Genomic DNA, 27,542 nt, shown 5'->3' with positions numbered 1-27,542 from the left:
AAAATGATCCCGGGATCCGCTGCATCAATGCTACCCTCTGCCGAAGCCGCGAAACTCTACCAGACCAATTATGTCCGCAACTCCAGTGTCATCGGACTCCTGTGGGCCATCTTCACCATCCTGTTCGGCATCGTGAACGTGATCATCTTCTCGCAGCCCTATTGGATCGGGGATGGCATGGACACGCCGCTGGTGGGCTACTTCGGCCTCTTCCACTACTGCATCGGGGACGGGATCTCCAGAGACCTGGACTGCCAGGGCACCTTCACCGAGTTCGCCGCCATCCCGTCCACCGCCTTCAAGGCCGCCTCCTTCTTCGTCGGGATGTCCATGATGCTCGTCTGCTCCTGCATCGGCTGCTTCAGCCTCTTCTTCCTCCTCAGCACCTCCACCGTGTACAAGATCTGCGGCTGGATGCAGGCATTATCAGGTCAGTGCCTCCAGGTCTGAGGGGTGGCTCAACTTGTTAGACTATTATCATTTCTTCCATATATTGGTTTATACAGTATAAATAGTCCCAAAGACCTTTATTCTTTAAGATGTTAAGTTTTAAACACATCACATCTTAGATATATTGTCTCCATCTTTATCTCACTGTCTATAACTCTATCTCTATATGTCTATCTTTACCTCTCTATAGCTCTATATATCTCTCTGTCGCTCTCTCTCTCTCTCTCTCTCTCTCTCTCTCTCTCTCTCTCTCTCTGTCTCTCTCTCTCTATATATATATATAATATATATTGCTGTCTGCCTCTAGCTTGTGTCTATATCTATGCATCTCTACTTGTCTAGCTCTCTATCTCTATCTGTTTCTCTATCTCTATCTGTAACTGTATCTCTCCATATCTCTATCTGTCCCTCTATCTCTATCTCTATCTATTGCTATCTTTCTCTATGTATATCTCTCTAGATCGTCATCCATATACCTCTTTACATCTCTTGCTGTTTATCTCCCTATCGACATCTCTCTCTCTCTCTCTCTCTCTTTCTCTCTCTCTCTCTCTCTCTCTCATGTTGAAAGATGAAACGCTTCTGTGTGGCCTATTTTTTCTTGTTGTGTATTAGAACCATTGAACTCGTAATCACTTGGATTTATTTGCATGTGCTTGATCAGTTGATTAGATAAATGCAGTGTGAGTATCTCTGTGGGAGCTGTCTCTACAGACAGTGCTGTCCATGGTGCTGAAGTTCTGCTGAGACCATGACAGGTGTCATATTTAAAGGGCCAACCAGTGAGGGGGGTACTTATTACTGTGTAAACCTCAGTTATGGTCAGAAATGAAATGTTCCTCACCTTATTTTTTAAAATACACCAAAATCTTATGATCAGAAAAGCTTTTTCCAAATATAACACAACATCATTCATGCAGTTGAAACCTCTGAGAAGTGGATATTTCTTCTTCAATAATGGCCAGAGATGATGGTACTGTTTGTTTGGTTCATACGATAAAATGATACAAACCCATAATCCTGCAACACTGCTTGTATAAGGAAATTATTATTATGCATATATAAACAGTGGTGTTGTTCAGAGGTTTGGACTTCTGGACTCCTCTGTATGTGGCTGAAGTGAATGTGAATTGTCTTTTCTTGTTCATGCAGATTAGTTAGTTACCTCCTCTAAGGAGGTTAAGATTCTAACCCTGTTGTTTTTGTTGTTGGTTTGCTTGTAACCAGAATAACTGGATGGATTTCCACAACTCTAGGTGGAAGGATGCTGTATGGGTCAGGGAAGAACCTATTACAGTTGGATGCAGATCCAGTTTAGGGGGCATCATTTTTTCACTTCCTCTAACATTGTGATATAGGCGTCCTTCGATCTTTGACATTCTAACTGATTTCCTAAGGAATAATTCATGGACCAGACTTATTTAGATGATTGGTATCTTTGATGCAGCTTGATTGAATTTGAGGGGACTGTTGGACCGTGGCAGAGGCTTCTGTTAGTGTATCTGCAGTTTTTCCTCCGCCAACAGGTCTCAGTGTGGTGTATCAGAGGTTAGGGGTGTTCACATGTCATGGAGGTCAGCGTTTCACCTGCTGGCTGCATTTAGTCTCTCTAACTGTGGACTATGATGTCGTCCAGCGTGAGTGCAGGCCTCCATCGTCTGAAAAGAGTCAAAATGCTGCCAAAGAGTGTTCTTCTTCTCAGCTGCACCAGCGGTGCAGGTTTCCTGTTCACAACAAACCCAAACGAGGGGGATTATTTGGAACGACTCCAGCTCAGTGTGTTATGTTGGGCTGAATTAATGCAATAAGCCTGCCTAATGAGGAGACTGCTGGGCTTTGTGCTTCTGCAGCACAGAGATGAAAGCGAAAGCCAAGAGGAGAGACCCTGACCACGACAGGCTGGCACAGGGATCTCTAATGAGCGAGGTTGGCTGCTTAGCGCTGTCAAACATCATTACACTTACCTGAAGGTTAAAGCCACGCTGCCTTCACTTATCGGCCCTGTGGAGGACAGGTGGCCCACTGGCATCCCTAATGGGCCCCTCACTGTCAGCTGATGTTTTGATAAGGACGTACAAATCATCAATATGCTTGTGATAAATGCCACAATATGTGTATGTGTGTTGCTCCCCTCCTCTTTAGCCACTATTTTCCCCCCTGAAATGTTTTGCTTTTGCCTCATCTTTCGATAGTAAAGGAAACTGAAATTTATATTCACACAGTGGGTCCAGCCATAAGCTGGTTGCCATCCCTGCTACGAGACTGGTCCAAGGACGTGAATGACACAGTCAGTATTCAGAGCACTGCTCTCTGCTCCGTGGCTCTCATCTTACTCTCTCCGCTTCAGCAATCATCATCACTGGTTTGCTTTTTTTCCCACGCGGTGAAACTACATTTCCTTACTTTAATGAGTCTCTGTGCAGATTTACATTGGGGCAACATGTTGAGTAAAATTTCTATTTCATACACTTACCTAATATGAAGGTCATACTCTATAGCTGCTTTCAGACATGCACTGAATTCCGCAAATCAGAGGTGCAGGCTCTGGATTATCTGCAGTTTTTATCTGTCTTGCCTCCTATTATCTAGTCCGTAGAATTTCAAGAGAATCCGATGTGAGAACACACCTCTCCCATGAATAATGCGGAGGAATTGTTGCTGTTGTGAACATATCTTTACAGAGAACCTCCTGCTGTGTTGCCGCCGGTAAAGTCAGGACCCAATTATCCAGATCTACCCAAGGTCTGAAAACAGGCTTTGTGGAGGCCAAGACTATATTTATATGGGTCAATGATGTATAAACAGGCCAATGTTTTTTCATCTAGATGAATTGGCAGTGGCCTTAAAAAATGTCATCTGGTGACACCGTGATTTATCTTAAAATGAATTAATTTCCCTAATATGCTTATCATTTCTTTACAAGGTCTCAGTAATATAAAGTCATGAGAAACAAAGAATTTGCATTTCTTTCGATTTTTTGTAAATAATGACCTCACATGTTTTCTCTAATGTCAAAATCCCATATATATATATATAATTTAGGTCATGCCTCTCCTGCAGGTTCCACAGATCCCCTTGGGTTGAGGTCAGGAGGTCGTAGAAAAACATGTAACCACATACAACAATTTCACGCCATTGCACAGAGCTCCTCAGTTAGTGTGAGCACACGTCTCCAGCATTCTGCAGGGAGAGAGCTCTCTGCGAGGCCCAGGTCAAAAATGTTAAATGTTTGATGAGGAATCAAACAACCAGGGCACAGGAGAATGCTGAAAACGTCGACCACAGCCAAACGAAGCAGAGTGCTCCTGCGTCCAGGCTGCCCTAGATGGACTTGTGTATCCCTATCTCCCTTTCCCGCACCAGAGCTATTTCGGTCTGTGCATCTGCTCAAGTCCACGGCCTGCAGATGCAAATATGTGTTTGTTTCCGCTGAGCTAAGCACAGCAAGATACATGATGCACAAGCAAGCCCCTTCCCCTCATCTCTGTCAGTGACCCTCACACGATTTCACACCCCCTGTGCATGTCGACTTCAACCGCTCATTTTGACCATGACCCCATCCTCCCCTCTCTTTTCACTTCACGCCTTTGCATCAGTGAGTACTGTACAGTGTGTGCTGTACATTTCTCTCTCCCTGTTGCTGCTGTTCTACAGGGGTCTGCACCCCAATTAACTGGGAAGAGTGTGAGGTCAGTGATAATTGCTTCACAGCTTTACACCCAGTCTCTCTCGGGTGCTGGTGCTTTTCTCTAATAGATGGGATTGTTTCTTTTTTTTTTAGAAAGGATATGAATCACACCTGTGAATATGCAGGACGCAGGCTTTGTAACGTCAGCAGGAAAAATGTGCAAACCTGTTGGAAAGATACGGACTGCACTGTAAAAAAGAATTATCAGCAACATAAATTAGATTAATGGTAAGAACTGGAAATAATTAAGCTTTTTCAATTAAGGTGACTAATTGTGTTAATATAAAGTCATTTTCTAAACTTGGTTTGACCGTTTTCATTTTTCAGTGTGTTAACAAAGGATCGCTTTGCTAGAATTAAAAGGAAAGCAAAATGACAAAATCACATTTGGGAAAACTTTACTGCCTCTTATTTGATGTATTTGATAACAAATAATTCTGGAATTATCTTGGCCGGCGCTTGTGGCCTGGTGCAGCATCCTCTGAAGATGAGCTGAGGTTTAACCATATGAAATATTTGTCCATTGAGCCATTGTGCTAAATCTATTTCCCATTATAAAAAACAGTTTTAGGTGTTATGAACACTGATCTAACATGTGGGAATGGCATTATGTAATCAGATTTGACTGTTTATAAAGGCGGGTGTGCTCCACACTGAAGCAACCATCCTTTTTAGGAGGAATAGTTCCACTTTTGGTGATAATAAATTTGATGATAGATGAGTATACATTGGCTCAGCGTCACATTGTCATGACCTGCTGTCAATGTTATAAGGTATACCCAAGCTTGTCCTACTTTGACCATCTAACATGTCTGCCATGAAAAGGCTGACATTAGATGACTTTTTCATAAATAAAAGCTGCACCAACACATGGATAATGGTAAAACTTTGTGATTGTTGGTTTGTTTGTTTGCTATTCAAGATTACACAAAAACAACGGAGCAGACTCCCATGAAACCTGATGGAAGGATGTGGTAGAGCTCAGGAAAGAACCTGTAAAAGGATTTAGTTTTTCATTTAAGATAGGATGTTATGAAACATTTTCACAGTTTTCTGACCTTTTTGAAATTATCTAGTATGATTATGACATGTTTATGGGACCGATATCTATTGTGTGTGAAATTGTGTGCAGCTTGATTGAGTTTAAGGAGACTGTTAGGCCTTGGTGGAGGTGTATGCTCTACTGAGTGCCATATAGTTTTATGTAAAATTATGCTTATTAAATTACCTAGAGTTTTCAGATACTTGTTCTTTGAGTACATGGTTTCATCTCTAAAACCGTACAGTACAACATGTACTTTAGTTCAACAAGGAGTCCATCTTCTGAGAAATTAAACAGCTTGCAACTAACTACTGTCTGATCTTGATCATTACATTCAACACTCATAACAACGCCATCTGCTAGCGTCCCTGTGTAACTGAGGAGACACACAATTCAGCTGTCGCAGTCATTTCCATAGATACATCTAATAGAGCCTTGAAGAAATCACTTAAAAACGATTTTCTAAATATGGAAATCAAACAAAATGAATCGACACTTCAAAATGTATAACCTTGTATTCTGAGAGTTTTGGTCAGTGGGAATATAAAGGAGTAAGAGAGATGAAAAATAAAGAGAAAAGAAGGGAGGATACGATGTGAGGGGACGATCTAAGGTCTGAGGGGATAAGGAAAGATATCTCTGTCTCTCCACCTCTCTCCCTCCCTCTCTCGCTGTTAACGTTATGTGTTTCTCTGTGGCTGCCTTTCACTCCCATGGCCCATTAGCTCTATTGAGAGGCTGGTTCAGAAAGGAGCACTAAAACCTATTTGAATGCAGAGGTGGAAAGTAGTGGCGCTCAAACACGAGACCGGCCATCACGGAGCTGCACTCTCCACTGCAGCAGGAGCAGACCTGCGTGCTCCAGCTCTCCACAGCTAATGCTACTAATGAGCACTTTTGTATGGATGCTAGACTGAGGGAAATGCTGATGCTGTTGCTGTGGTTCTTGTGTGTGTTTGTGTGTTAGTGCACGCTTCACATATTAACACTCAGCTCATTCAGGAGACATGATGGATCCACATCCTTTGTCTCCACACTAATACAGGACCCTCCTTGCTTGGGGCTTGGCTAACGTTTTTGACCACATGCATCCTTGTTGAAAACAGCGTTGTCTATCCCAAACACGGTATGCTACATCATAAAATGTACATTTAAATTAACTAAGTTTCTATTCAGAGAAGAAAGAAGAAGACTTGAATTGGACTTGAACCGATCTCGTCCTTCATCGGAGAGCGATCTGCATTTTGACTGCATGTTGCTTTGAGCTCCAGTGAATGAAACAGGCTATTCTAACATATTATAGCTACAGCTCCACTGTGCTTTACATTTACATTAACATCGTCCTGCTCCATCAGTACGAGTGAATCTTCATTTTTCCCCAGTGTGGTTTGTGGCAGTTCTTGGGAAAGGTCATTCTTACCTTTATTGACTTTTAAATATTTTTTGGTTTGTCTTTCTTAACATAATTATTGCAAACAAGCTGTAAAAACCCAATTTGCACTACATGCCCAGCACAGGGCAACCAAATGACAAAATTAGTAGCTGGCCAGTTGAACAGTGGAGCATTAATCTGTTAAAAGTTGGTGGAGACCAAAACAGAGGGAATACTGGACTTAGAGTCACAGGACTGCATGAAAGTGGCCTGTAAATTAATGCTGATATTTCTCTATTTGTATGTATGAATATTCTACTGTTAGCTGTTTTCCAATGACAATTTTGGCATAATTTACACACTGTAAAATCCAATAGCTGCCCTGACATACATTCATTAGTTAACTTTACTAGGTTATCAACAATATGCACTTATGACTGGTATTTATCAAGTAACAGTTACTTGCATGGTGAAAAACGCAAAATACTTAGTGTTTAGAGTGAAGATTACTTTATTTAGAGTTATGCTCACTCGCAACAATAAGTAGCCAACACAGTCTCACTCCCACTGCGCATTCAAAGAAGAAGAAGAAGTGTGCATGCGCAGTAGCAACATTCAGTCTCTCCCGATCAGCAACCTACGCGCCAGTCCAGCACACAGGCCGGGGCACTGAGGGCAGCCTGCTGACTAATAAGGTAAGTTATCAAGCAAGTGTTTCTGTTGATATGTTTTAATTACTGCTACGACTGTTAGCGTTCGCTAGCTAGCGCTAGCGTTAGCGTTCGCTAGCTAGCTTTAAGCCTGGATTTTGCTTCTGCGTAGTGAGCACGTAGTGAGCACGCAATGGCCACGCAGTTGCTTGGACGCAGTCAATAGACCGTGATGGTTCTGCGTGGGTTAGGGTTAGGCTTTAGCGTTCGCTAGCTAGCGTTAGCGTTCGCTAGCTAGCGTTAGCCCTAACCCTAATTTTTAAATCATGACCTCTACCTCTGATATTTAAAAAGAAATCTTAAGACATCATTTTAGCCTGAATTTTAAGCAAGGTGCCTCCATTATTAGTAGATTTTGCCTAATGCTATCTTAATTTTTGTGCCCTTGCTCACCTGTGGTTTTTGTTTTTGTTGCAGTGTCTTTCTATCACGTGAAGCACATTGGGTGTAGACATGTGCTATATAAATTAAGATTGATTAATTACATGAATACCTTTGAGGTCTAATAAAATTAAAATATTACATTTTCATATTTTTCCATCCGCTCCCATTCTAAGCTGCTGTGCCAATGTGAGGACAGAGAACTATTGCATAATAGGAGCAATAAAAAAAAAATCTGATAATTTTTTTGACCAATATTATTAGGAAACTATAGCCCAAGGTTGGATTTGCCTGAACTTGTACTTTATTATTAAAAACAGGTTCCTGTAATACCTGTGTTAAGCATGCACATATTAAGGAACGTGTCAGTAATCTACAAACCACGACATCAGTGGAACTTCCTTGTAACTACAATATTTTTCTCTTTCAGAACAAGTGCTCAGAGCTACTGAAGAGCTGCTTTGACAACGTGGGCCCAGTGCACTGGAGGTGAGATGCCAGTAGTTTATATTATGGGGGACATTTCATCTCAAAAAATCCAAAAAACTTCTCGTGAGCCATAATCCATATGTCCAGAACCAGCGTCATGTAAATTTATGTGCAAAGGATGCCATTTAATATATGTTTACAGGCTAAATCCGTCTGTATGCTGTTAGCTTTTAGGCACACGTGCACGAGCAGTCATTTTGTAATTTTGCATGTTGCGGGTTCCGGACATATGGATTTTGGCTCATGAGAAGTTTGGAGGGTTTTAAACCTTTTTTGGGGGTACTTTTATTCGGTTTTGCCTGTGCTTACCGCAGACATCCATTGTTTGGAAAAATACAGGAAGCTGTTTCCCCGTGGAGCTCCAGCAGTGCTTAGAGGGCTAAAAAACCTTCACCTGACATCTTATCAGCAAGGGGATGAGTAGATGATGACCGTATTTTCATTTTTGGGTGAACTATTCCTTTAAGGAGTTATAACCACCAGCAGTAGAACAGTTTTTGACAAAGTGCTGCACCTTAATTAGATTAAATTGAGAGACTATTCTTACTTATAATCTCCTTTGAAAATATTTCTTGCAGATGCTTTGGAACTGTAAGCAGTGCCTCTTTTCCGCAGACAAAAGAGGACAGTTGTTTTTTTTGCAACAACAATTGTTAGGGGGTAGAAGATGGGAGGACATGGCTAGAGAGGCAACAGTAGTATTGATGTGTTTTAAATTCATTAACAACATATTTCAAATTCATGTCACAACTCAAACGGGACCAAAAGATAATATTTTTCTCCTCAGTCACTGCCGTTCATATTTTTTTCTGATCGAAGGTCCAATGAGGTCCACTGGAAGGGGTGTGACTTAGGCACTCTATAATGCACTTATGTGAACAGTTGTAATGAATTTGAGTGGGTGGGGGTTAGAGATGTTCCTGGTTAGTCAGTTAAACGTTTCTAACATCACTAGTTGCCACCAGAAACACTAGTTGGTTAAACTATTTATAAATATTGTATTAATGTACAATGCTGATTAACTGTTGCGTCTAAGATGTTATGCAGCCACCCACTACTAGCCGGGGCTGCGACCCCCTCCCCAGCCACACTCGCGTCTCTCACACACATCTCCACACTCGGACAGAAATTCAAATGGCTTCCGCATACATGCAGTATTTTTTTCAGACCGTGTCGATTAAATTGTTGTAAATTTCGACAGTTTTCTGGGCGTCTTCTTACTTTTAGACCAGTCGACTAGTCTAAATTTAAATTTTAGACTAATCAACTACCAAATTAGTCGCCAGAAACATCCCTAGTGGGGGTGCATTCTAATGGTGTGAAGCTAGTTTTTGGCCTTGAAGAACTTGTCCTCCTGATGGAAGTAAGGACAGACTTATATATGCAAGAGCTGTCTCTGATGATCACAGCGCAGGTGTCCAACTTGCCTCCACTGATGAACTGAGATGGATTGTCCCAAGAAATATACAGTACATATGATGTAATATAAGTACAACTTACAATCCCTGTAGAACTTATGTTGCTACTCACCGTTACAGCTTTGGATTGTTTCTTAAAAATTAATTCTCCAATCAGTAACTTGTTTGCTGCACTGTCAAATAATGCAGTGACACTTGTTTAGTATAGACTTTCACAGACATTTTTGTACTGTAGCTTTTGAATGCTGCATTATCTATAGCTGAATTTGTTCATCATCCACTTCTAGAAACCAGATGTGACAGCGGTACGCACCGTTGTACTCCGAGGCCTCCCTGTTCTTCTTGGTGATGACCCCAGTGACTTCTACAACACCTGCTTCGTAAGTTTTCATAGGAGCATCTTAAAGGAGCACACACAGTTATGGGGAAATTTGATTTGTATTTACCAGTGTCTCAATGAGAGTGAGATAAAAAAACAAAAAAAACGTAATACTGAATATATCCATGAGTTCAGTACAAACATTGGCATGGGCTGCTTGCTGACTGACAGTTTGATTTCTACCAGAAGGGTGAAGTTACCAGCCTAGCTCCTGTGAAGTGAGAGGAATACCTTTGATCTCCAAAACTGAGTTATTTAAGTACAAGACCTTGTACATATTCTTTTTTGTGGTTTCTGTTTTATTTTGAATGATGCAGTGGAGAGAAACTGTAAATCCAGGGGGAGGGAGAGGGGATAACATGCAGCAAATGGCCCAGGACGGATTCAAACCTGGGGTCGCTGTGGTAAGGACACAGTAGGAGATGTGTCCCCCAGCAGTCTAAGCCTATAGCAGCGTAGCTATAAAATGGTTAAGGGCTACTTGAACCAGCCCTAACTAAAAGCTCTCTCATAGAGGAAGGTTTTAAGCCTGGACTTAAATGTAGAGAGAGTGTCTGCCTCTCTGACCCATTGAGAGAGCTGACTCCACAGTCACTATCAAATAAAGCAGAAATGCCTCAAAAAAATCTTAAATGTTTTCAACTTAGCTTAGCGCAAATCATGGCAGTGAATATTTTGTTCACTTTTACCGAGTATGCCACTGACTTCTATCCACTGCCATTGTTTGCGCTGAGCTAAGCCGTGATGTTAAGAACTGAAAGCCAGCTACTGGATGTACAGACACAAAAAAGGTATTGATCATGTTGTCTCACTATGAAAATGATAGAGAAAGTATTCCTTTAATGCACAAGGCTGGAAGGCAGTGTCGGGCAGGACACAACAACTGCCAACAACATTTCCCTGTTGTAATGTAATGTTTTTGTTTGGTTTCATCACAGGATTGTGACACTGATGAGACCTGGGTAAAAGTATCTGTCGGGGTGCTGACTGTTCTCCCTGAAGATCTGCAACTCCTTCCAAATCAGCTCCACCTTCACCCAATGTCTACTGCCATCATTGTTGAGGGAGGTATTGTAATGGATGAACTCCAGAACCTACCTGAGGCACTTTGCCTTTTGTTTGGAATGTCATACGCTTTGCATTTAGACTACCCTAAAGCCATGAAAAACACTTTCTGCTTCATTCAAAGAGTGATGCTTGGCTTGGGAGAGGACAAACTCCCACCAAAATTGCAAAGTCTTAAAAATCTCTTGTTGAGTTAGAATGCAAATGTACGAGTGGATTCAGTTGTTTTTTATTGTTCACTAAATTAACACACTCCACTCAAATTGTCAGCCCATGGGTTCATCAGCAAGTTACTAGAGGCTGTACATGTATGTATATTCATCCACATATATGTGAGATCCATTGCCAGTTATTACCCTGTCAGGTTTTTGCGCTCATTGAGTAAAGCCACTTTGCACTTTTTTTTTATCTTTTATATATATGTAGTTTTTATTTAGTGATTTTTGAGTATCATTATTCAGGAATACAAAAGTGCACTTGTCAGCTTGTGGGTTATTTCCCATTGGTGGGAAAGAACTGTTAGTTGTTACAGTTTTAAGGCTGTGTTTGATCTTGATATTGATATTGAGCTGTGTTTGTGGATGTCTTTCAAGGCAATCTTTAAGAAAAAAAGTTGATATAAATGGAAGAAAAATTAAAAACAATTGATATATTTGAACATTCAACTGTGTTATTACCTTGATTTAATATGTTTAATTGTAACTCCGATTATTTTAGGAGATTGGAACCTTTTTTTCATTCCTGTATAGATATTTGAGCCACTTAGATTGTTGAAGTAACACTTACTTGTTTTTTTAAGTGCAATCGGTTTGCATGGTTTTAGCAAGTAAGTCAGATTGCTGTTCAAGTAAATATAACTTAGAAATGCTAAGTTAGTCCAACTTAGATAATTGTGTTATATGGACTAAACACAGAGTAAATTTCACATGCAATGACTTAGTAGATTAAAATAGGAATTCTGAGTAGTCTTTACTAAGTCGAGAGTACATCTAAAGTAAGTTAACAAGCACACTCTACTTGATTGTTTTAGTTGCTTAAACTCATGTATAAGTGTACTCTAATAAGGAAGCACTAGTTAGTACAACTTAAAATACCTAGTTCTCTTTACATGTTTTTTTAAGTGCAACCGGTTTGCATGCTTTTTTAAAGTAATGATAACTAATTGGATTTTACAGTGCAGCATTGTTACCTCATCAACAAAAAATATTTTTTTTACTCTTTACAATAAATTGTTATTGAGTGAATAGTGTAATAAAGAGTTTGGTTTGTGCCTGTGCATAATGGGACTCCAGTTGAAAATGTAAGAAAATGTGAACTGATTCTTCACATCCTCATTGAAATAAATTCATATTTTGTTTTCGACTCATTCAGTTGCTGTAGAGACATGTTCATATCAAATATTGGGAATCATGCAGGTTTAAAATATGTTGTGATTGCATAAACATTATGAGTGTTACACACAGTAATATAAAGGGAATAACATTTGGAAGAAATTATACACGTATACATCATTTTCTGTCCAGTGACCTTCTCACTGCCTAAATGACTGTATCACTGTGCACCTCCTCTCTGCACAGTGTCTGTAAAGTGATAATGAATGTGCAACACTAGAACGATTTGACTTTAACAACAGGAGGCCAATCGTACCTTTTTCTACTCTTCATGCAGAGCAGGGAGTCGTGTCTCTATGCAGCGCGTCGAGTCAGACACCCAGTGGAGCAGATTGAGTAACACAATGAAACAACCAAGCACAGTTTGCCTCTTGTTTTAATAAGGTGCATTAGCCTGTGATTGAGAAACTGGTCTCATATTAAGTTATGTGACAGAGCGAGGCCACTAGAGTGTGAAGCAACAGAAATGCAAATCCTATACAGAGTTGCTCTCAAACCCAAAATAAGAATGAGGGGAAATGCAAATCTGTCGGCCATGGGGGCTCGACGTTGGCGGTCAGGTGGTGCAGAGAGGTGATGTCAGTTGCTTTGGCATAACTGCAGAGCTGATCTGTATTCTCACCAGGCCTTTTTCACAGTGGTACACCGACTGAATGTGCTGAGCGGCCGTCTTTTTTTCCATCAAAACCACTGGACACACAGCTCTGCCTAATCCACTAATCCACACATGACTCCCTGCAGGAGACCCTCAAAGGGGAGAGGAGGACATTTTGGTCTTTGTCCGTCTGTCTTTTAACCTGTCGCTCTTATCTTCATGATCTCACAGCGATTAACATTCCGTCCTGCTCTCTAACCCGTTCACCTCACAAACAAACAGCCAATCTGTTTTCAAATCACCTCTGCATCAACACCCTGCACACTCCTGCGTTTTCGAAGTGAAGAACCACACACAGCCAGCCGAAGCACCTAATTATAGCCGTCGGGAGGCACTGGGGAACCATCAACCATGCAGCTCTCACTATACTGCTGACAGCAAGAGAAGAGGATGGATGGATCCACACCACATGCATGTACTCAACATGTTTTTAATTGCACATCATGGCCCGGTTGTTCCAGCAGAGGAAGAGCTTCACATGCACGGCCATGTGCTGTTTTATAATGCGCATCCATCGATTCAGGGCTCATTTGCAAATGCAGAGGTTGGTATAAATTAGGAACCTCGAGGTCATGTTTTTAGACTTCAAACCAAACAGATCGATGGCCATTAATTAGCTCACACTTTGAGTTCAGGTGTAGCGCTGTGTGAATACAAAATCTAAATGTCAGCCAAGTCGTTATCATGACTCCCCTGTGTTTGGCGTTCCCTGTTGCCCTGCAGGGTGCAGACTATAAATTCACCAGAGTTAATCCCCCCCACTTCACCTCAGAAGTGGCCTGGCTCGAGCCGGAGGGGAGGAGGCAGCTGATTTATTCCAATAATAGATAGATAAGGTGGGACAGCAAGGACACAGTGTCCCATAAAACAACTTTTCATGCTTTATAATATAATCACTATGACCAATTACCAAAATACCAAAGTACCACTCTTCAAGTCTAAAAGCCCATTGGCCATCGTCGCCAATGAATTAGCCTTTGGGGTCAACAGACAATATTTAAGGTCTTCCGGGGTAACGTGTATGAACCAAGACTCGGTCTCCCTTTGGTCTTACACAGCTTATGGTCTGACTAGTTTCTTTTATCACACGAGCTGAATTTTTCTCCACACAAACCTAAAACAGATATACTTTTTGTGTATGGGATCGGTCAAACTAGAATCAGAAACCAGAAGACATTTGGCCCCAAATCCTTGTCCAAAAAACAGATTCTGAATATTAACAACATTATATTTTGAGAAATCCACAAAAATCTCCAAAAACTATAATAGAGAAAGAGAAAAGAAAAAACCCCAGATCCACCCCCTTTATTGAATCCAATCCAAAAGTGAATGGGTTCTTCCATAGCCAATAACCCCTAACCCCCCTTCCAACCGATTTCAATAAAGTACTGAAGCTGTTTCAGTGCTTTCTGTGTAATCCAGCAGACAGATTAACAGCATGAAAACATTTATCCTCATTGTTGGAGGTTTATTCATTTTTGACTAAATACTGTATAATTCGTATATGTCATCCTCTTCTCCATACGCATTTAAAACAGTGCGACACATTGATTTGAGTCTGTTACCGGAGTGTGGCCTGAAGCTCTATTACAGCATTTACGAAATCCTTTATCTTTATTTTTATTTAACTGTTAATTTAGCAATTTTTTCCCTGAAACTCCTCAGTCCTCATCATCACTGGTTTGGTGCTGTGCTGCAGACCCTGTGTCTGAAGTGTGTCTCTGGTGAATACTGCTAATGTTAACTGTTGACTGAGGCAGCACAGTCCTGCCTGAGCCGTGGCCTCCAGTGTCTCTGAAGTGTTGGCCCAGTCAGTGTTTTCACAGAGTATTTCAGAGGCCTCTTTTGATCCCCATTGCCCTTGCCAGTCTCTATCCTCTCTGGAGGTACAGGCTGCATCTGGATCTGTTACATAAGCACCACCCCACCCGCCCCGGCCTGACTCGCTCTTGCAGTGCTCATGGCGGTTTGCGCTGCACTCCTCTTCCTCTGCACCAGCTCCCTCCAACCTCTCTGCAGTGCCTCCTCTGCTTTAACCTGACATGTTGCGTCTATTATAAGGGCACATGTCTCTGTCACCTGAGTTAGGTCATGGTCCGTGCTTGAAGATTCCTCTGCATCTGATGAAGTTGAGGATAAAAAATGTCACTTAAGGGTGGTTTGGCTTATTTTCATGGTCTCTTTCATTGTCTTATAAGAATGCTGATTATAGAGAAGTATTATGTATCACAGAATCAAGGAATGTGCATGTACATTTTTTTTATTTTGCTATGATTACTGTTATTGTCTCTTCTGGTGTTCTAGTGACTTGGACAAAATGGATGGGATCCTGAAAATATGTGGACCCTTTTTTGACGAACAGACAAAGTGTAATCTGGATGTAAAGCTTCAGTGGCCCATGTGGTAAATGGTGATTATGGCCCAATTACCACAAAACAAATCTGGGCCACCTTTGGCACCTTTGGTTTACATGCGGTATCGATGTGGTTTACTTGTGGCCCAGATCTTGCAAACGGGAGGGGACCGCCTAAGTTCCATCATTCCACGCAGTATGTGGGTTGGATGACAGAGTGGCAGTTTGACAGTGTGAGCCAAAACTGTTACAGTTATATGTGTGTGTGTGTGTGTGTGTGTGTGTGTGTGTGTGTGTGTGTGTGTGTGTGTGTGTGTGTGTGTGTCTGTGTGCAATATACGTCCTCAATGGATCGGACATCAGCATAGGCAACTGCTAATAGCGTTTAGACAGCATGGGTTATCAAACAATAAGATCACACCCGTCAACATTCAATTACATTTGTGCACGAAAGACAAAGAAATTAGCAAATACCTCCCAAAAGTGACATTTTTCTATATGACCAAAGTAGGAAGGTTTTAAATTTGAAATCAAACAGTTTTATTAGGTGCAGCCTGTTCCAGTTAATATTTGGTTGGGTATTGAAAATGCTGCTTGTTTAATTGATTGACAGATTTTTGGCTGTTGGAGTGTGTGGGTGGTGATACAGACATTGCATCCTTTTCATCCTCTTCTGTCAGGCACTGAAGCAGTAGACAAAATAATATTTCTAAAGCTCTTGTGAAGGTTTATTCCCTGTAGTATAGCTCAAAGTTGCTCTTGGAGCCTGCAGCGACATCATAATGTGCAATATGCTGTTACGGGACGATTATTTGCAGCATTGCAAGGTGGTTAAAAAGTTTGGTATTATTCTGTAAAACTTGTCTTGACACTGAGCAGAACTGATTCGATGAAACAAGCTTGCTACGTCTGACGCTTTTGAAACGACTTGATAGGCGAGCTGTGGGCATCGTGTTTTCGCCGTGCAGAAAATTGCTGAAGATTGTTGACAGAGTGGGATGCGGCGGATGCCTGGAAGCTGCTCGCTCCCTCCTAGCAACTGCTGAGCTTTGCCAGCAGCCAAGGCAGGAATAGAATTTGGACGGCAGCTAGCTCATCTCAAGATACCTGCTCCTCCTCTCCTTCCCGAGGAGGTAGTTGGAGTGATTTAAAAGTTTTTCTCTCACTCCACTTTCCGCCGTACACTTGACGCTTAGGAAACATTTCAAAGGGCTGTCTTTGAATTGCAGCTAGCTGTTTAAAAAGTTTGCTCATCTTCTTTCTATATGTGAAACGGAAAAATACCTATTTTTACATATTGGTCATTATATTTTTCTCGTCTAGCCACATAAACTGCCACAGATTATATTACAATCAATGTGTCTGCAATACCTTCTATAAAAGCACTATTCTAACATTTTGAACCCCCGTTCTTTGATATCCTTCCCCTCCATAAACCTGCAGACTAAAGTAGTGCCACATTTTCACACTCCATTTAGTCCCACTGTAGATCATCCACTCTTAATTGCTCCATTTATCTGAAAGTAATTACGCCATATCATCGCTCTGGTCTCGGGCCATGTTTCTTAGGTACTTGTTCCCTCATCTTCGGAGCCAGAGAGATTTCCTGATTGTCCAGAGTGAAGGGGAGGCTGATACTGCACACGCGTAATTAAAGTCTGGACCGGCCACGGAGGAAGATTGGATAAACCGGCCACGTTCTGTACGCTCGTCATTTCTCAGGAGGGGGTGGGGGCCTGTGGGTGCATTTGGAATCCTGTTTTCCGTGCGCATGCTGTTAAAACAAACAGAACCAGCTGTGCAGTCCTTGAAACTTGAGGTGATTTTGTACCACTTCCACCTCTACTCCCACAACCTGCCGCTCGGCATGGGGCTGCTTGTCACCAGTCATCCCAAATACCCGAGCCACACTGGCACCTCAGCACTCTCTGCCTGGAGCTCAGTGCTGAGATCAACAACGGAGACAACAAGCATCTGGGAACAACTGTGTCTTCAGGGGAGGTTAGATCACATTACTGTTCTGATGAAGAACTATCTGACACTGTGGGTTTCATATATTTGGATGTGAGTAAATAAAGCTGCTGTCTCCTCATATCTATTGTCTTTTGTTGTGTGGGCTCCCATCATATCCTTACATTGCCGTGCCTTTTAGAAAGCTGCCTGTTCTCTTGGATTGTGTTAATTTTCCGGAGCTGAATTATTCATTTTCATTACTGAGTCCACTTTAAACACTTCTACAATTTACTGTCCTTTTTATTGTTTGTCCGTGGATGTTGTGTGCAGAGCTTTTTCAAAAGAGTCTTCGGTGCAGAGTGAAGTTAGAAAACTTTGTGTTCATCCTACCTGGTTTAACTGCAGTGAAGATTTCAATGTCATTGTTTTTAATAGTATGACACTGAAAGTTTATTTTGTTGTTCAGTCTGTTCAGTGATTTGACATAATCTTCACCCCCAAATTCACAACTTTTGAAAATAAAAGCTCTCTAAATCACTTTGACATATAGCATTGGAGCAAAAAAACAACAACATGATTTTAGTTTGAAAGCAAATCGCTAAAGAGGAAGTAATTCTATGAATGTTCCTGCATGATGAAGATTCACATATGCGACACAGTTGAATGTCTGTGTCAGTCTGATATAGTGAAATAAAAATAATCAGATTATCCAGATGACCTGGCAGGACAGATATTATTGGCCGCAGGCTGCCAGTTGTGGACGCTGCTGTTGTTTAACTGAGGACATAGGAGAAGATTCAGCTCTGTCGGATGATTGTGAAATTAGTATTGAAGACTTTGAAGAAACCCTTTGAACTGAAGTGGATGGTTTTTACCCACATTCAGGTCACTATATCACCTGTGGGAATGTAACATTATCTTTTGCATTAAAGCAAACTTACCTCTGCATATTCATGGGACGCCCCACTGAGATCAACACTGCAGGCTATTCCCAGAACGTCTGCGCTGGTTTTTCTATTTTGAAGCTGACTCTTACCTTAAATGCCGCTCACCAGAGAGACTGTCAGCTCAGGAAACTCACTCAATATTCATCAACATGATGCGTCTCTATAAGAAGTGGAAAACAAATGACACATGAGTAATGTGTATATTTGAAACAAAGATGGAATTTTGTACGTATGCGCACATATATCTGTGTGTGTGAGTGTGTGTGTGTGTGTGTGTGCGTGCGTGTGTGTTGTAGACGTGGATATGCATATTCAGTGGAAGATGGCAGAGTTTGGCTTGTGCATCTGCATAATTCAGTTCGTCACAGCTATTGAACTGAGAGGAGAAAATGTGATGCACAAGGACTGGGGGAGTTGAAAAATGGGAAATTCCTTTTCTGCTGCTTGGATGTGCTGCAGATGCGTAAATGATGGAAAGAGCGGAGAATATACAAAAGTGTACATTTCCATCTGCCAGCCCGTGCAGTCAGTGGCATGCTGACACACACTCAGACAGTGAAGCATGAAGCAGATGCTCTGGAGGTCAGATTAAAGTCTAGTCATCTACATTATTTGATTGTGTGATTTATTGTCTTCTATTCTCTGTAAATGGGATATTTAAATCCGATCAAGCCGCAGCTCTGGAGGTCACGCTGGCCCGCAGTCACCTATACACCACTTGCAAATGGCACACAGAGATTATAGAAGGCCACATGATTCTTTTGGAAATCAATGGGATTTGGTTGTCTCTTTGGGGAAACGAGCCCATGTACTTCTGCCAAACCTACCGCCGTCATACCGTTGTTCACCATCTGCCGGTCTGGCCTCCGACTTCCCTGTAGCGCTGGTTGCACCTAACCTGCCCTACCTACAGTCTCTTACATAAGCGTCCGTTAGCCAACCAGCACTTCTCAGTCCAGTTTTCTGCTTGCATGCTCCCCGTGTTCCCAGGAATAGAGAGAGGTGTATGTGGAAAAGACGGAATAAATGCTGAGAATAGCTCCACCGAGGGGCTCCAGCATATGGTACCCAGTGCTCATGACGTGAGTGTGGTGCTGGGACTTGATGGCAACCACACACAGGGTGGGAGCATGGCACCCTACATGGGCTCTGTCTCTCACCATATCTCCTGTCTCCCTCTGTATGCCTGCCTCGTCCTGCCTCCCTAATGCGTCCTCTCCAGAGAGAGAGAGACGGCAAAGCTGAAAAGGAGGGATAACGCCATCAGTTGATAGCTCTCACTGACAGCTGCATTCTGTCAGGTGTGCTGCTATTTTTGTGGACAGGAATTGGAGCAGAGCGTTCATTACTTCAGCGTGAAGCTCTGCTCCAGTGCCTTGTGAGTGAAGCCTGCAAATACTCAGCGATAAGGACTTTAAATTACCCTGTTTAGTATTATAAGCATTCAGCAAACAGATGATAACACTTAGTATTTCTAAGTATTTATTAATATTTAGTATCTGATTGCAATTATTACTCTTGTCGGCTGATAAATTACCTAAATTAGTGATCTGTTGTCAAAATAACTTGCAGCTCCTTTTTTTTACCAAATTTCCCACATAAAAATCAGTCAAATATCAATTGAGGACATGTTTGAAAAAGACTTACTCATAATGTATCTCACAAAGAAATTCCTGTATCAGAATCCTGATCCAGATCTGCAGCAACATTTGATAATAACTCAATTCAAACCAACACACAATCAGACATTCAGGTACTGAAATCAGTGACCAATCATTTCAGCACAAAAAGACACAGAGGGCACATGCGCATAAGTCAAGTCAGGAGAATGTGTGGCTACATATTACAGTTTATTTTATTCTTCACTACCACATTGTCCACGAGAACTACCCAGATTAATTGGAGGAAAGGATCATGATACACAGGTATTCTGTGTTGACATGGTGACAATATTTTTAATACAAGTCTGATATTTTTCCAAGACATTTATCTTGTGTTCTTTCACATAACTAAGAAGAAGTGTAAAGATATAAAGATTATTTTAAATGAGGACGGTGGGGGTCCTTGGCTCAGAAAAAACTGAGAACCTCTGTCGAAAATGACTTAACGTGCTTTGTAAGTGTTGACATTTAAATGTTCTGCATTTTCCAGAATTACCTGAATGTCGTGAGAACACGCCTGAGTTAGGACAACCTGACCATACAGCCGCTTCACGTATTACAGATGTTTTCATTGATCAGTATCTTTTTTAATGAAGCTCCATCTGTGAGGGACTGACCTAAAAACCCAATATTTTGTTGTTTAAATCCGATATCTTGGTCTTGATGTAATATAGTACTGTATATTTGATCATGTTTTTAGAAAATAATTCATGGTGAATGGACTGGAGGAGCTAGGGACCAAACCTCCGACCTTCTGGTTAGTGGACGGTACTCTACCTACCGAGACACAGCAGCAACCCTTAATACATATGGACATATTTATGTATATGGAGAGAAACATATTTATGCATTTTATATATTATTTAATTGTTAGAGGTTTGATGGTTACTTCTGGTACTTTGTATAATTTGTACAGACTGTATGCCAGTATTGTTCTGTTTTTTCATCTTGATTAAACCTCTCCTTATGTAAGTGGATGTAACACAGTGCTGAAATGAGCCTGTATGGATTAGTTGACTCCAGGCTGAGCTCCTCCCATGACCACATGCTGTTTCTGGAGACAGGAGCGACATATGTAGCACCCTCTGTTGGTGGAAGCGTGGCCAGTGCATCCCTCTGCCAGAGACGTTTAGGGGGGGATAATGTGCGGCAGTAACTGTGACAGATATTACACTGCTCCTGTATCTCTTGTTTTTTTTTGGTCTCTCTCTTCCGATGCTATCAGCGTTTGTCGGCTCAAACCCCTTTCATTCGTCTTTTTCCTTCTCCCTTTCTCTTCCTCTCTCACCTGCTCCACAGCTTTGTGAGCTTCTTCTCTCTCTTCCTGTGCATCGATGTTATATTCATGACGATGCTGAATTGAGCCAAAGGCATTGAGGAAACATCCAGAAGTATCTGGAAGAAGCTTCTGCGGCAACTGTATCATGAGGGAGAGAGAATAATAATATGTATCAGCTCACAGGCGTTTATTATGGTGCTCCCTCTGTTCAGTTGATCTTGTTACATAAACCTTTATAATATTCATAGTGTACTAGCTTTGAGAAACATGGCTGGTAGGAATTCATTCTTATTCTAAAAACAAATCCATTTTCATTTCCAAACCAAACACATGGAGGAGAAAACAGAACACAAAGACAGCTTTCGCCCTCCGGTCTCCAAATAACATGAATGTTGACTGATGAGTTCTGCAGATCAGCACCTTCCTGATGGAGCCGACATCAAAATCAAGCACATGGAGAGGAAGCTTTGTCTCTTTTCTTCTGCACTGACTTTAAACTTCCCCTCAGAGTTACCAGCTGTTGACCAAAATTATTACAGTGCAAACTGTTAGTCAAACATTATTCAACAAATAACAACAAAAAGTCAGCAGATCCTGGGAAAACACAGCCGCTGCCAGAGTCTGATTTGTCCGACGGCATATCAGGGCTACTTAAAGGGAAAGAGATTTTGAGAATTAAGTCGTAATGTAATAAAAATGGGGGTCCTAAGTTTACGCTATGTGTCATTTAGAAAATCAGTCTGTTGCCTGCATTAATATGAGGACTGTTGAGCATCTAAATTAACAAAGGCCTTATCACAAGTTTTCACACTTTGAAAATATTGGGCCAGAGTCTATTCTGAAGAAAGAGTTTTAGGAAATTGCCTCTTTTGTCAAATATGTTTACGTATATGTTTACGTTTTTCTTGAACGTGACATCTTATATAAGTCATATTTAAAAGGAAATGTTTGGATGCCAAAATTAAGCTGACTTTCCCTTAAATTTTTCTCAAAATGTCTACTGAAATTCGTATTATTTGTTCACCGTGGCCTGAGCTCAAGGGTTACATCTTTGTGAATGTGTCATACAAGCACTGCCCGTAGGGAATTTCATTACATCAGGCACAATTCACTTGGACTCAGTGATAAACTGATTAACTTTCAGTGGTCAAAGGTCACGTTGGCTTCAAACACAGGGAACTTTTGATCAGTTGTCACTTGGACTCAAGGATAAAGTGATTATGTTTCAGTGGTCAAAGGTAAAGATCACAGTGACCTAATATGAATTCAGGGAAAAAAGTACTGAGAAACACAGAAATTGCACTGGTGGGTGGACGACAGTGTAGTTATTCTAGTTTTCAGTTTCTGGACATATAATGACTTTTCTCTCAAGAAATGAAGATTATATTCTTATATTTACATTCCTATAAAATGAAAAAAATCTCCATATTTCCTTCAATTACGACTTTATTCAGGCAATATTATGACTCTAAAAATCTCTGCGTTTTTCTTTAATAAGGCCTTGATAGTCATTCGATTTATCCTGAATCCTGTAATTCACAGTTGTCGGCCGCCACACTTGTCACAATCTGCATCACGTCCTCAGTCACACTCTAGAAGCTAAATCGTGTGCTAGACTCAAGAGGACTGTGAAACTGTACACTGTACATAGCGCTCTGATGGGCTCAGTGACAGATAAATATAGAAGTGAGGGCCCATCACATCCTGTCAAGTGCAGTCAGACCTGAATGAAAATGGCTCAGTGGAGCTGACTGGAGACTTCATTCATAAAACCAGGCTTTTACAAGTGTGACACTACAGTATATGACCATGGTTTACCTGTGGATTGCTCACAAAACTATGAAGAAACAGTGAAGAAACATTTTCTTTGTAAAATGGCTGAGAATGGCCTGATGTAGAGTGGCTCATTGAGGCCCTGCTCCATCCATCTATCTGACTCAGAGTAAGCACCTGAGTCCTCTCTCTCTGAGACACTGCGTGCATATGAATTTCTTGTGACAGCATGAGCCATGAGGAAGGTAGAAGAGGAGTCTCGGGGATGCTCAGCTCCGTTAGGTACGCAGTTTGTCTGTAGCGTGTCGTGCTCTGTCATTTCTCTCTAATTCACTTTCTCTTATTCTAAACGCCTCTCAACACCCACCTATATCTCTCAAGACCATTAAAGACTGCAGTGTGACAAAGTGCAGTGTGTCAGCTTTTATGCACATGTGTGGGGAGAGTGCGTTAGCATTAGCAAAGCAAATGTTCATCACATTTGTTTGTGAAACTTTGAATTAGGCTGAAAAAAAGGCTTCAAATGAAGTCAATGGCACAGAAGGATGGAACCAAATTAAACAATGACACCAACAGAAAGTGTCTTAAGCTGCTTTAGGATATGCACAGAACTGGATATTCTGAACATATATGGACAAGCTGTGAGTAAGAATACAAATGTCCAAGTCCAAGTTTTTCAACTGGATTCTCATCTGGTGACTGCCAAGGCCATAACATGGAGCGATGCTTTCGAGCTACAGTCCAAGCAGTCAACTCGAGCTGTGCCGCTCAAATCATGGGACACGACTCCAGCATCCTCAACCATATACACACCCTCCTAATTTAGCAGTCTCTTTAAGAAGCATATATTTCCCATCTCTCCCTTTGCTTGTCAATGCTTCTGCTGCCCTGCGTCAGTATGGCGGTCAGTCGATCCAGCCCCTCCACCACCCCAGCGTCCACCTGCAGACTCCAACAGGAGGGTTAAAGATATTTGCTCATCTCTCCCCTTTAAATTAATGTAAAATTATCTGGGGAAGTGATCAGATAAGAGCCCAGACACCAAATTCTGCAAAAAGACATTTCAAACGAGTTGTCTGACAGAAATATGTTTTGCATCTTTTTCATACTAGTTACAAATGTTGCAAACCATTACGTCACGCCTCATGCCATATCTAATTTTTCAGGTTTTTCTTTTAATTTGTCTCTTAACTATATAAACCTTTCTGTTCTGTGTAAAATTAGAGCAGATAAAATGTTTAACAAACTAGAGTAGTGTTCAAAAAACCTAAACCCTATAGCACATAAACAAACAGCATTCAGGGAGGAAGGTGTTTGTTGGGGGAAGAAGACGCTGGTCCATTTTATTAGTGTGTTTTATTATTAATGTGCAATGCACTATGAATAATTGTGCACTCAGCTTCTTTTTTTCCAGGTCCTCTGCTTTTCTGCTGCAGTGTTACCTCAGAGCAGAGCCTCATCCAAACTGGAGATGAGAGAGATTTTACCCCTTGGGCAAAAACTTAGAATGAAGAGGGTTTAGTTAAAAATCCGGAGAGGGAGAAAAGCCTGCAAGACTCGGCACGCTCTTTTTATTTATTTTATTTTGTGCTGCAACATCACCTCAGAGCAGAGTCTCTTTTAATGTGCAGATGAGACGGATCCATATTGAAGATGAAAGAGATTTTTTAAACTTTGGGCAAAAACTGAGAATAAGTAGATGCGAATAAAAATGTATTCATAAATTAATTCTTAAAATGCAAGAAAGAGAAAGAATCCACAAAGTTGTGTCAGAAAAAAAGACAGAATATAATCCTACAGTTTATTTGAAGACTTATCTGCTTGTTTCACTTTCCTATAAGAGGCGTTATGAAAATCTATTTGACTAATGCAACATAAACAGGACATTATAAGGCTGGAGATTCCAAATGATCATTCTTTACTCCATTATCCCCATGAAATCTCATTATCCCTGCCCTCATTTATGATCCTGCACTTTTCCTCCCATGCTCTTTCATCCTCTCTCATCCCTGACTTCCATTTTACTCACTCCTCTGCTCTCTGCCTCCCCCTACAGGTGTCTGTCTGGTAATGGGTTGCATTATCTATCCTGACGGCTGGGACAGCGACGAGGTGCGGAGGATGTGCGGGGAGCAGACGGACAAATACAGCCTGGGAGCCTGCTCGGTGCGCTGGGCCTACATTCTGTCCATCATGGGCATCCTGGATGCGCTCATCCTCTCTTTCCTGGCGTTCGTGCTGGGGAACCGGCAGGACGGACTCATGTCAGAGGAGCTGCTGGCTGAGAGCAAGGGTGAGAAGGATGTATCCAATCTAAATATGGATCAAATGTGATGTTTTATCGATCACCTTTGTAAGAATATCCCTCTTTACTTCTACAACATCCTGAAAGTCAGAGCCAGTTTTACAGCATGTTGGGATTCAGTGTCTCACTTAAAAACATGTAAACAGAACAGCTACACTTCTGACTTGCCTCCACCAGGGAGGTTGTGGTTTCACCGCTGTTTTGTTTGCTTGTTTCTTTGACTGTTACCCAAAAGCTACTTAACCGATTTCCAGCAAACGTGGTGGAGGGATGGGTTTGGCCCTGGGAAGAATTACATTTTGTTGTGAGCAGAATATACATGTAACATTAACAGGGTGACATGTTCGATATTCTGGAGATGCAGAAGTTAATATTCTTGACAGACTCACATAACCCTTTTCTCTGAGGAGATGCCCGAGCTTTCTTTTTCCTTATTCTCAACCCCTGGTGACCTTCAAGTGACAAATATGAGATAAAGAAACAAAGTGAAAGAGCTTATTTATTTAGTTCTTGCCTCCCTTCTGTAGCTGCCTGTTCAATTTGGGATTTATTTTATAATACTTTTACAGCTTAGCACAGTCTGCCCCCACAAAGCTGCTACCTCCCTATGCCCCAAGTCATAATATGTGATCTCCCAGCCAACACATGCTGGTCGAGCTCCTATAAGTCAAGGCAGGTGACCGAGGGTGACCAGGATTTTGCCATCAGGGCGGACAGGCTCTAGAACTCCTAACCCCGGTTAGAATTGGCAGCACTTTTCCTTTTTGTAAATCATTAAAACACATTTATTTGATAGGAAAGTCTTTTAATGCCTGATTTTGAACTGGTTTTAATGGATAAACATCCATTTGTTCTTTGTTGTTTAATTCCCAAGTATTCCTTAACCTTGGATAAGTACTATATAAATAAAGTGTTTTATTATTATTATTATTATTATTATTATTATTATTATTATTATTATTATTATTATTATTATTATTATTATTATTATTACTATTATTATTACATAATTTGTGAATTACAGCTCAATTGTCTTTGACCGATTAGCTCATCCCTGATGCCATCTACTGGTGAATGGGTGAAACACAATCAGCCTCTGTGAGGAGTGCGCATCTGACAATGTGTGAACATGGAAGTCTATTAATAGCTTGACCGTGAGAATCATGTTGTGCCCTTTCATAATTTTCTCTGGGGTTGTGCTTTATTTCACAGAGGGAGGCAACGCCTAATCAAATCAACATCGTAAGTAGAAACAAAACATCCAACCACACATCTTGAAATGATGCACTCTTTCTCTATAAAGGTCTCAAACTGTTATTTATTGAAACCAACTCAGAGGTTTAGAGGGAAACTCACTCTTTAGTGGAGCTGCAAACAACTCACACTTTTTTTAATGAACTTAACTAATTTACTAATCAAGCTTTAGGAGCTGGGTCATATCTCAACCACACCTTTAATCACCTGTTAAGCCTACGTGGTCCAGGTCAACCCATCACACTCCCTTTTTCCCTTCATCCACTTTTCTCTCCTTCCTTCTTCTCTACCGACATCTGTTTATTCTCTACTCCCTCCTTCCCTCATCCTCACATCCATTCATTCTTTTCTCCTTTCTGCAATCATCTCCACATCCCTCTTTCCCTAATCCCTACCAAAGTCCTTCATCTTCTTCTTCCTTCCCTCATCCCCACATCCTTTCATCCACATCTCCCTCCTTCCTTCATACCTACCCACATCCCTTCATTATATTCTCCTTCATCCATCATATTCTCATCCTCTTGTTCCTCCTTCTCTTTTCTCTACCCGCATCCCTTCATCCCCTTCTCCTTCATATCTTCATTCTCTTCTCCTTTCTTCCTTCATATCTTCATACTCTTTTCCCTTCTTCCCTCAAACCACATCCCTCCACCGTACCTCATGTATTTTTTTTTCTAAAAAGTAACTAGTAACCATAGCTGACAAATGAATGTAGTGGACTGCATGGAATGGAGATAAAACACAGTTAATGGTGACTCTCCACTTCTACTCTCTCTGTCGTTCTCTCAGGTTCCTGAATCTCCATGTTCGTTTCCATTAAGTCCCTCAACATCCTAGAAAGTGTGGAGGCAGTCCAGGTCTGTGGAGGAGAGGAATACCGTTGAACCAGCCAGCCTGCCTTTCACATCTACCTGCCAAACTAAAACAACCTGTGTAACCCATGCACCCCAGAAGTCCACCACAGTCCCTTTATGTCA

General features: G+C 41.3%; 1 protein-coding gene across 1 annotated transcript; it reads left to right on the top strand.

The window, feature by feature from the left end:
- On the top strand, positions 1-27,542 carry LOC133009525 (LHFPL tetraspan subfamily member 3 protein-like). Its single transcript, XM_061077047.1, has 4 exons — positions 1-430; positions 25,063-25,299; positions 26,524-26,553; positions 27,355-27,542. Exons 1-3 carry the CDS (start codon positions 4-6, stop codon positions 26,538-26,540), a joined length of 681 nt encoding a protein of 226 aa, XP_060933030.1. The 5' UTR covers positions 1-3; the 3' UTR covers positions 26,541-26,553; positions 27,355-27,542.

This window comes from Limanda limanda, chromosome 8 (genome assembly GCF_963576545.1).
Source record: "Limanda limanda chromosome 8, fLimLim1.1, whole genome shotgun sequence".
Classification (NCBI taxonomy): domain Eukaryota; kingdom Metazoa; phylum Chordata; class Actinopteri; order Pleuronectiformes; family Pleuronectidae; genus Limanda; species Limanda limanda.
Note: the sequence above shows the minus strand (reverse complement) of the source record. Positions and strands in the feature narration are given on the sequence as shown.

Bases quoted from the DNA above. Each gene is read 5' to 3' on its own strand.
- LOC133009525 (XM_061077047.1), top strand. From the start codon at position 4: ATGATCCCGGGATCCGCTGCATCAATGCTACCCTCTGCCGAAGCCGCG. The intron at 431-25,062 runs GTCAGTGCCTCC...CTCCCCCTACAG, and splicing joins CTGGATGCAGGCATTATCAG to GTGTCTGTCTGGTAATGGGT.